The sequence below is a fragment of the Oncorhynchus mykiss genome, chromosome 13, assembly GCF_013265735.2.
Source record: "Oncorhynchus mykiss isolate Arlee chromosome 13, USDA_OmykA_1.1, whole genome shotgun sequence".
In the NCBI taxonomy this organism is placed as follows: domain Eukaryota; kingdom Metazoa; phylum Chordata; class Actinopteri; order Salmoniformes; family Salmonidae; genus Oncorhynchus; species Oncorhynchus mykiss.
The window spans coordinates 14,242,603-14,253,728 of record NC_048577.1 but is presented as its reverse complement, the minus strand read 5'-3'; the positions used below and the strand labels follow the sequence as shown (position 1 = coordinate 14,253,728).

Sequence of the window (11,126 nt, the reverse complement as noted above, 5' to 3'; positions counted from 1 at the left end):
AGCCTTGGTGCTCCGGTACCGCTTGCCGTGCGGTAGCAGAGAAACCAGTCAATGACTAGGGTGGCTGGAGTCTTTGACCATTTTTAGGGCCTTCCTCTGACATGGCCTGGTACAGAGGTCCTGGATGGCAGGAAGCTTGTCCCCAGTGATGTACTAGGCCATTCACACTACCCTCTGTAGTGCCTTGCGGTCGGAGGCTGAGCAGTTGCCATACCGGGCAGATATTCAACCAGTCAGGATACTCTCGATGGTGCAGCTGTAGAACCTTTGGAGAATATGAGGACCCATGCCAAATCTTTTCAGTCTCCTGAGTGGGAATAGGTTTTGTCGTGCTGGCTTCACGACTGTCTTGGTGTGCTTGGAACATGTTTGCTTGTTGGTGATGTGGACACCAAGGAACTTGAAGCTCTCAACCTCCTCCACTACAGCCCCGTTGATGAGAATGGGGGAATGCTCGGTCCTCTCTTTCCTGTAGTCCACAATCATCTCCTTTGTCTTGATCACATTGAGGGAATGGTTGTTGTCCTTGCACCACACGGCCAGGTCTCTGACCTCCTCCCTATAGGCTGTCTCGTTGTCTGTGGTCAGGCCTACCACTGTTGTGTCGTCAACAAACTTAATGATGGTGTTGGAGTCGTGCCTGGCCGTGCTGTCATGAGTGAACAGGGAGTACAGGAGGGGACTGAGCACGCACCCCTGAGTGGCCCCGTGTTGAGGATCAGTGTGGCGGATGTGTTATTACCTACCCATACCACCTGTTGGCGGGCCGTCAGGAAGTCCAGGATCCAGTTGCAGAGGGAGGTGTTTAGTCCCAGGGTCCTTAGCTTATTGATGAGTTTTGAGGGCACTATGATGTTGAATGCTGAGCACTAGTCAAAGAATAGGAAAGAATAGCAGTGTGGAGTGCAATAAAACTGCATCTGTGGATCTGTTAGGACGGTATGCAAATTGGAGTGGGTCTAATGTTTCTGGGATAATGGTGTTGATGTGAGCCATGACCTGCCTTTCAAAGCACTTCATAGCTACAGACGTGAGTGCTACGGGTTGGTAGACATTTAGGCAGGTTACCTTAGTGTTCTTGAGCACAGGGACTATAGTGGTATGCTTAAAACATGTTGGTATTACAGACTTGGACAGGGAGAGGTTGAAAATGTCAGTGAAGACACTTGCAAGTTGGTCAGCACCTGCTCACAGTACACATCCTGGTAATCTGTCAAGCCCTGTGGTCTTGTGAATGTTGACCTGTTTAAAGGTTTTACTCACATCGGCTGCGGAGAGCGTGATCACGCAGTCTTCCTGATCAGCTTTTGCTCTCATGCATGTTTCAGTGTTATTTGCCTCAAAGTGAGCATAGAAGTATTTTAGCTCGTCTGGTAGGCAGGTGTCACTGGGCAGCTCTCGGCTGTGCTTCCCTTTGTAGTCTGTAAAGGTTTGCAAGCCCTGCCACATCCGACGAGTGTCAGAGCCGGTGTAGTACGATCAATCTTAGTCCTGTATTGACGCTTTGCCTGTTTGATGGTTCATCGGAGGGCATAGCAGGATTTCTTATAAGCTTCCGGGTTGGCGTCCCCCTCCTTGAAAGCGGCAAATCTAGCCTTTAGCTCAGTGCAAATGTTGCCTGTAATCCATGGCTTCTGTTTGGGTTATGTATGTACGGTCACTGTGGGGACGACGTCATTGATGCACTTATTGATGAAGCCAATGATTGATGTGGTGTACTTCTCAATGTCATCGTAGGAATCCCAGAATATATTCCAGTCTGTACTAGCAAAACAGTCATGTAGCTTAGCAGCTGCTTCATCTGACCACTTTTTTATTGATCAAGTCACTGGTGTTTCCTGCTTAAATTATTGCTTGTAAGCAGGAGGATAGAATTATGGTTAGATTTGCCAAATGGAGGGTGAGGGAGAGCTTTGTATGCATCTCTGTGTGTGGAGTAAAGGTGGTCCAGAGTTTTTTTCCCCCTCTGGTTGCACATGTAACATGCTGATAGAAATATGGTAAGATGTATTTAATTAAGTTTCCATACATTTAAGTCCCCGGCTACGAGGAACACCGTCTCCCGGTGAGCGTTTTCCTTTTTGCTTATGGCAGAATACAGTTCATTCAATGCGGTCTTAGTGCCAGCCTCAGTCTGTGGTGGTATGTATACAGCTACAAAAAATACAGATAACTCTCTAGGTAGATAGTGTGGTCTACAGCTTATCATGAGATATTCTACCTCAGGCTGGCAATAGCTCGAGACTTCCTCAGATATCGTGCACCAGCTGTTATTTACAAAAATACATAGTCCACCGCCCCTTGTCTTACCAGACACCGCTGTTCTATCCTGGAGGACAGCCAGCTAGCTGTATGTTGATAATGTCGTTGTTCAGCCATGACTCCGTGAAGCATAAGATATTACAATTTTGAATTAATCTTTCGCGTAGGTCATCTATTTTATTTTCCAAAGATTGCACGTTTGCTAGCAGAATGGAAGGAAGTGGGGGTTTATTCGATCGCCTACTAAATCTCAGAAGGCAGTCCAGCCTCTGGCCCCCTTTTCTCCACCTTCTCTTCACACAAATCACGGATCTGGGCCTGTCCCCCAAAAATTATTCTGTTCCAAAAAAAAGGATTCTGCCAGTCCGTGGTGAGTAATTGCAGTTATTTTCGGTCGTAAGAGATGACAGCGGCAACATTATGTACAAAATAAGTAAAAAAACAAGTTCCAAACAACTCAAGAAACTAACAAAAAACACAATTGGTTGGGAATATGTCAATTAACTCAAATATGCTCTACACACAACAGAATGTCTTTGAACATGTACATTTCTGCTGAAATCATTCACTAACTGCATATTATGAGAATTCTGACCTTCAATTGATCTATTCATTGGAGGGATAACCTGTTATCCTACACCTAACGGTGTTTGTTATACACAAATTAATTAAGTAAAAAAAAAAACAGCATTCGTATAGTTCCAATGACTTCAAATTCAGGCATTTTACTATTTTGAACTTTTTGTCTTTGTTTCCTAGGTAAATTATAGATATATTCTCTACACTTCATTAAAAGGAACCTGCGCCAATGTCCCAGCAACAAAAGGAATGGGCTTGCATGCCTTTTCAGCAGAAGCAACCAGCCACAATGCCTCAGCAAGTGTGACGACTGGCGCAAATACCTTAGGTGAAGCAACAGGCTCTCGTGCCTCAGCAGCAGAAGCAACCATCCAAAATTTCCATCAGAAATCACCTGCTTGACTCGCATTACAAATACCTGGACTGCAAATTTACACAAGATTTAAACCAGCCTTGTTAAAACTACACCTTGGCATCACATCTTTGTATTATTAGCCTTTCATGTTCAGTCATATAACCAGACTATACCTACAGACAGTTAATGTACTGGCACATGCCTATTTTGATATCTATTTCCCATACTTCTGTCTTTCTCGTTTTCTCTCTCTCACACACACACTCTCTCTCTCACACACACACTCACTCACACTCACAGAGACAGCAGTGGGTCTGTACCAGTCAGAGGTGAAGGGGCACATCCTGCTCTTCATCAACAGGGGGAGTGGTGACTATGAAGTGCTCAAGGACCGGCTAGGTCAGGAGCTCTGGCCCCAGAATTAGTTGAAAAGGTGAGATCAGGCAAGCAGCTACTGGACCTGAAAAAGAGTGACTCACCAAAACCTCTATTATATTGGCTATTTGATTCAGATCTTAAGATAATGTCCCTAATCCACTATTTGGAACAAGTTATTTTGAATCCACTCTTTAATTGCAGCTTGAATTGAATTTGTAAATTGATTCATTGGAGTCAGATGTGATGAACTGCTTTGTGATCTGAGAAAACCCTTACCAAATGCGGGAGATAAGGAACTGCCCATCAACAAAATTCATACGTTCTGCAACCGAAACTAAAATCTGTGTTTTTTTTGGATGAGACCAATGTCAAAAGTAGTTCAATATATATGAACTACTGAACAACTTTTGACATTGGTCTGGTCCAAAAAAAACACTGATTTTAGTTTTAGTTTCGGTTGCAGAACGTTTTGCTACGCTGTGCCCTACTGAACATAACTATTAATTATTTGTCTAGGTTCCTGTTTGTGCTGGTAAACGGGCTGAAGTCCAATGGAAAATCTCTGGCCTACTTCGGCCTGATGTCACGTGACCTTCCTCGCGTGGGCATTTACGACGGCAAGTCAGCCATGAAATGGCTCATGCACGAGGGAGAGATCTCCACTCACTCATAAGAGGCGATCTCAAGGTCTGAGGTGAAAACAAACCTGAGTTCAAATAGTATTGGTTTTCTTTCAAATTCTTTTGAGGGTTGATTGATCCTGCCTGGAGTGACAGATAAACGCTCAATTAAGAGCAGCTAAAAAAGTATTTGAAAGAAAGAAATTCATTTTGAAGCCATGTCTATGGAGCAGTATACGATTAAGTGGCTTTGATAATATATAGAAAGCAGCAGTGAATTATACTGAGTTGCCTCTATATAATCTATCTACATTGCTTCTCAAATACTTTTTTCTTAATTTTAAGAGGTGAAGCAGGCAGTAGTACCTGATCCTAAAACTGAGTTGTAAAACAAACAAATAAATGAATGTCTATGATAATTGTGTCTGTTTTGGAGTCAGTATTGATTTCTGTCTGAATCTGATGTAGGCTATTTGTGTGCTCTGGTGGGCATGGTGTGTCTTTATGTGAGGACTGCCATCAGCTCAGTGGTTACTCACCACTGAGATTTTGGATCTGATGGTTACAATCACAACTGACTGACCTCAGTAGACTAATAGGGCCTGGAGGGTCTAACAGAGAAAGAAGAATTGGAATCTGTCTACAGAAAAAATAACCGTTGAGGATTTCAAATGCAATCGCAAAGAAATAACAAATACAATAGAATATGATGCAGTATAATACAATACATATCTGTGTATTTTCATGCAAATGCTACATTTTAAGTGCAGACCTGTATTCAAAAACATGTGTATTTCAGTATCTGGGTTATAATATCTGGGTTATAATACAAATTGTATATTTGACAGTATTTTCAAATACTTATTTAATACATTGGAGTGTAAATTAGTTTGTGATTTTGAGTTTTCAAACACTTTCCAAGTGTATTTCTAAATACATAACATTTAACTACTTATATTTTCAAATAAAAGATCAGAATACTTACTTTGAATGTATGTGAAATGAATTGAAATATTTTAAATAGTATTTGAACCCAGGTCTGATTTAAGTGACATACATTTGTGTTCCAGTTACAGTAGGCCAGCCTACAGCAGTGGAAGAGGGGAGTTAGTGCAGATTTCTAGACATTAAGGGCTGTACAATAAAGTACAGAATGATTGGAGCACTCGGGGTGAATATAAAAGACCAGAAAAAAGAACAGTGTCTGCCTGCTGTGCTGTAAGAAACAGGAGAAGAAAAGGAGATTGGCATTTTCAAGGCACAGACTTGGAATCAAGTATAATTATCAGAGATGGAATGCAAGCGGAAACATCAGTCGGAATAGGGAAAACACTGTGGCAGATTTAAGGGGGCTGGAGATATATGTATATATATATGCATGTTTGTGGATGTGTACTGCAATCAAAGTTGAGACAACATTGGAAAAAAATGCTTCCACAAAGTAGGATAGACGGTCAGAGGATGATGAGATGGGTTGTTGTCTTGTGTTTTATTTCATCCACATGAGGGAGACATTTTATGGAGATAGTGGGCACCTTCGAGCTGATCACTATTGTCAAGTCGTGACAATTGTTGGTCACCGCTGTCGTGTCTTTGGCTATGCCGGATTAATTGCTATGACATGCTATTCTATAAAATAATTTCTCCGTAATTAATATCACCTGATTGAGCTAATCATGTAAATGTAATTAACTAGAGAGTTGGGCACCACAAAATAATATTTATAGAGCTGTTATCTTCCAAATAAACTCTTAAAGATTTAGTAATATTTTACATCAATAGTAGTCAACATTAATTGTCATCTTACTTCAGTCTCATGATCTTAAAGTTGTACATTCTTGGTTATCTGCAAGGGTAGACGGTCAGAGGATGAAGAGATGGGTTGTTGTCTTGTGTTTTATTTCATCCACATGAGGGAGACATTTTATGGAGACAGTGGGCACCTTCGAGCTGATCACTATTGTCAAGTCGGTGGCAATTGTTGGTCACCGCCTTTCAAAGTGTGTTGCGTTTTGGGGATAAAACATTTCCGACATGAGTCTGTCTATATGTTGACTATATTAACTTTACAATTGCTCTTCACCAACTTCATCCTGCAGCCATCACCTGTCATGTGGGGGATCCATTGTCAACCAATCATTAGTGTTTATGTTTAACCCACGTGACCAAAAACATGACTGAAACAGGAACTTGCTAAAATTCACGTGTAGCCTACAGTGCATAAATTAATGATGTGATTGAGGCTCTCCCTCATTTATTGATTTTATAATGTACACAAATTATTTCAGTATGTGAGAGGGTGTTGGAGACATGCTTTTACATTATAAAGGAAACCTTTTATAAACAATGGCAACACTGCCATGGTGATCTGAGCCTTGCTGTTGGAAAATGACGTTAGTATCCGACTTTCGGTTGTCGCAGATGCACCTCTCCTGACTTTACTTCTTGACTTTGGTCTACAGTCAGTTGCTTTAGCTTTACCACTCAAACGAGCCCTACTGTATGTTTGCCTCTGAAAAATTAAAGACTCAGATCATCAAAAGCATAACATGAGTGTTTAATTGGTGTCTGTCTGAAATCAGAATTTGTCTAAGATGTTGCACTTTGTGTAAATGAAACTGTTATCCATCTAATGTTGCTATGCTGAATGAAACACACGGTTTTAAAGAAGGCATGTGTAAAATAATGGTGCCTAACTGCTCATTCAGCCTCTAATCTTCAAATGAACCAAGTGAATTTTGTACAAACAATAATTGAAACCGATCAATGAAGTGCCAAGACAAAATGTGTTTCCTACTTTCGAGCAGGGGTGTCAAACTCATTCCATGGAGGGCCTAGTGTCTGTAGGTTTGTTTTTTCCTTTCATTTAAGACCAAGACAACTACTGTAGGTGAGGGGAGTAATTAGTGGCTTTAATTCAGCCATCATGAAAATCCGCAAACACTCCGCCCTCCGTGTAATGAGATTGACGCGTGCTTTAGAGTAAGGGCTGTCAAACCTGTCAGGATCTCAATTAGAGAATCAACCAGACCTGAGTAAATTTCTGCATTCCAAATCAACCCCTAGCTCCTACACCTACCACTTAGTCACTTATGGGCATTTGAAATGATCAGATAGGGTAAAGCAATATGTTAATTGCTTCACCTTGCCTTCTGATAGGCTGGATGCAATTGTGGCCATATTACTTATCCCTATTAAATCCTTGTGTTTAGACCAAGGTGTAGGACTTAGGGGTCAATTTGGAAATAGAAATTGAATGTAGTTCAGTGGCTGACAGCTGTTCTTAATTAGCCAATGACATTAGAAGGGTCTGGGATTCCTTTAAAAGGAGCAACCAAACATCTGGCAAATATAGTAAAAGGGATAATCTGGTAGGACGTATGTCTACCATTAGTTCTGAATACTGGTGAGGTTTTGAGGGCAAAATGGCCGTGATGATTGGAATCGCTTTCAGGTATGTGTCTAAGTATTGATTAAGTTTGTTTTCCTTGTCCTTCAGGTGTTACAGGTAGCTATGTTTATAACATACATTCTCTTTCCTTAAGCGTTTCTTGGCTTTGTTGCCTGCTAATTGGAGGGATAACGTGTTCTACATCAGAAGGTGAGTTAATTTCAAATAACAGCTACGCAGTTCCATAACCTTCAAAGGCTGGCATTTTACAGTTTATATTTTTAACCTAGGTGATTGGTCTCCTGCACTGGATTCTAATGCAGCATGGCTTGACGCAGGATCACTTCGTTCTCTAGGATATGGCAATTATAAGTCTCCAAAATCTCAAATGCAAGCACAACAGAAACATCCGGCCGCCATCCTGCGGAAGGATTTGGACCCCATGTCCCAGCAACCTCAGCAAGTGTGGTATCCAGTTCAAATGCCCCTGCAACCAGCCGCAGAAGCTCAGCCGCAGAGGCAACCGACAACTGTGCCCCAGCAGGTGTGGCATCAAGCTCACATGCTGACGCAACCATCGACTGCCGTGCCCCAGCAAGTGTGGCATCAAGCTCACATGTTGACGCATAAGCAACCGACTGCCGTGCCCCAGCAAGTGTGGCATCAAGCTCACATGCTGATGCATAAGCAACCGACCGCCGTGCCCCAGCAAGTGTGGCATCCAGCTCAAATTCCCCTGCAGCAGAAGCAACCGACCGCTGTGCCCCAGCAAGTTTGGCATCCTAATCAAATGCTGCAGAAGCAACCAACCGCCTTGCCTCAGCAAGTGTGGCATCCTGCTCAAATTCCCCTGCAGCAGAAGCAACCGACCGCTGTGCCCCAGCAAGTATGGCATCCTTCTAAAATGCCCCTGCAAACAACCGCTGTGCCCCAGCAAGTGTGGCATCCTGCTCAAATGCCCCTGCAGCAGAAGCAACCGAACGCCGTGCCCCAGCAAGTGTGGCATCCTGCTCAAATGCCCCTGCAGCAGAAGCAACCGACCGCCTTGCCCCAGCAAGTGTGGCATCCTGCTCAAATGCCCCTGCAGCAGAAGCTACCGACTGCCGTGCCCCAGCAAGTATGGCATCCTTCTAAAATGCCCTTGCAAACAACCGCTGTGCCCAAGAAAGTGTGGCATCCTGCTCAAATGCCCCTGCAGCAGAAGCAACCGACCGCCTTGCCCCAGCAAGTGTGGCATCCTGCTCAAATGCCCCTGCAGCAGAAGCAACCGACCGCCTTGCCCCAGCAAGTGTGGCATCCTGCTCAAATGCCCCTGCAGCAGAAGCAACCGACCGCCTTGCCCCAGCAAGTGTGGCATCCTGCTCAAATGCCCCTGCAGCAGAAGCTACCAACTGCCGTGCCCCAGCAAGTGTGGCATCCTGCTCAAATGCCCCTGCAGCAGAAGCAACCGACCGCCTTGCCCCAGCAAGTGTGGCATCCTGCTCAAATGCCCCTGCAGCAGAAGCTACCGACTGCCGTGCCCCAGCAAGTGTGGCATCCTGCTCAAATGCCCCTGCAGCAGAAGCTACCGACCGCCGTGCCCCAGCAAGTGTGGCATCCTTCTCAAATGCTGCAGAAGCAACCGACCGCCGTGCCCCAGCAAGTGTGGCATCCTGCTCAAATGCCCCTGCAGCAGAAGCAACCGACCGCCTTGCCCCAGCAAGTGTGGCATCCTGCTCAAATGCCCCTGCAGCAGAAGCTACCGACTGCCGTGCCCCAGCAAGTGTGGCATCCTGCTCAAATGCCCCTGCAGCAGAAGCTACCGACCGTGCCCCAGCAAGTGTGGCATCCTAATCAAATGCTGCAGAAGCAACCGACCGCCGTGCCCCAGCAAGTGTGGCATCCTTCTCAAATGCCCCTGCAAACAACCGCTGTGCCCCAGCAAGTGTGGCATCCTTCTCAAATGCCCCTGCAGCAGAAGCATCCGACCGCTGTGCCACAGCAAGTATGGCATCCTTCTCAAATGCCCCAGCAAACAACCGCCTTGCCCCAGCAAGTGTGGCATCCTGCTCAAATGCCCCTGCAGCAGAAGCTACCGACTGCCGTGCCCCAGCAAGTGTGGCATCCTGTTCAAATGCCCCTGCAGCAGAAGCTACCGACCGCCGTGCCCCAGCAAGTGTGGCATCCTAATCAAATGCTGCAGAAGCAACCGACCGCTGTGCCCCAGCAAGTGTGGCATCCTTCTCAAATGCCCCTGCAGCAGAAGCAACCGACCGCTGTGCCCCTGCAAGTGTGGCATTTTAATCAAATGCTGCAGAAGCAACCGACCGCCTTGCCTCAGCAAGTGTGGCATCCTGCTCAGTTTCCCCAGCAGAAGCAACTGGCCCCCATAGCCCAGCATCCTCAGCAGGTGTGGCATCCATCTCAAATGCCCCTGCAGCAGAAGGAACCGGCCACTGAACCTCAACAGAAGAAGCTGACCGCCATGCCCCAGCAAATGTGGTATCGAACTAAAATGCTCCAACGGGAGAATCATCTGGCCGCCATGCCACAGAAGCTACAGGGCTCCAGTCTCCAGCTGCCTCCGCTTGTGTGGCATCCATCTCAATTTCCCCAGCAGCGGAAGGAACTGGCCGTCGAGCCCCAGCAGCAGAAGGAACTGGCCGTCGAGCCCCAGCAGCAGAAGGAACTGGCCGTCGAGCCCCAGCAGCAGAAGGAACTGGCCGTCGAGCCCCAGCAGCAGAAGGAACTGGCCGTCGAGCCCCAGCAGCAGAAGGAACTGGCCGTCGAGCCCCAGCAGCAGAAGGAACTGGCCGTCGAGCCCCAGCAGCAGAAGGAACTGGCCGTCGAGCCCCAGCAGCAGAAGGAACTGGCCGTCGAGCCCCAGCAGCAGAAGGAACTGGCCGTCGAGCCCCAGCAGCAGAAGGAACTGGCCGTCGAACCTCAGGAAGTGAGGTATCCAGCTCAAATGGCCCAGCAGCAACCCAACCCCATTCCTCAGCAATTATGGCATGTTGCCCAAATTTCCCAGCAGCAACTGACCCCAATGTCTCAGCAGAAGCACTACGAAAGCACTGAAGATGCCTCCGGTAGATCTCAGGCCAGCATTGAACAGTCAGGTGTCATCCCAATCTCTTCCTACAGTTCTAAATCGCACTACAAGAATGGCAGAACTGTCTCCTCCCAAATCAGCTACACTCCTAGCAAGGCAATGCCTGTTGACAGTGGAAATTCTCCCAAGGACGAGTATGTTAGCATTGGTGCACCAAGCATATATCCAACACTAGTGAAGGATTCTGCAAGGTAATGGTTCACTTTAACCTGTTCTGAACTTTGCTCTCTGAATTTGAAGGGCTTTGTACTAACCATATATTTATCAACAGGAAAATATAATGGATTCATCCTCTAGATGCTCTAATGGTGAGTAATTTTTTTTGACATTGGTTACTTAACATTCTGCGTTGCTGACACTGTTTGCCTTTCTGCTTTTTAGACCAGGAAGTTGCTGGTGCTCTTGCTACTCTAGTGTGATGGAATCAATAAACAATTTTACTTAAAAAAA

The 11,126-nt window shown here is 45.6% G+C and overlaps 1 protein-coding gene across 1 annotated transcript; it reads left to right on the top strand.

Moving 5' to 3' along the window:
* Nucleotides 1-9,066: 9,066 nt before the first annotated feature.
* Nucleotides 9,067-11,126, top strand: LOC118936523 (putative mediator of RNA polymerase II transcription subunit 26). The gene is made up of 3 exons (XM_036940374.1): nt 9,067-10,867; nt 10,948-10,984; nt 11,058-11,126. Exons 1-2 carry the CDS (start codon nt 9,072-9,074, stop codon nt 10,955-10,957), a joined length of 1,806 nt encoding a protein of 601 aa, XP_036796269.1. The 5' UTR covers nt 9,067-9,071; the 3' UTR covers nt 10,958-10,984; nt 11,058-11,126.

Bases quoted from the DNA above. Each gene is read 5' to 3' on its own strand.
- LOC118936523 (XM_036940374.1), top strand. From the start codon at position 9,072: ATGCCCCTGCAGCAGAAGCTACCGACTGCCGTGCCCCAGCAAGTGTGG.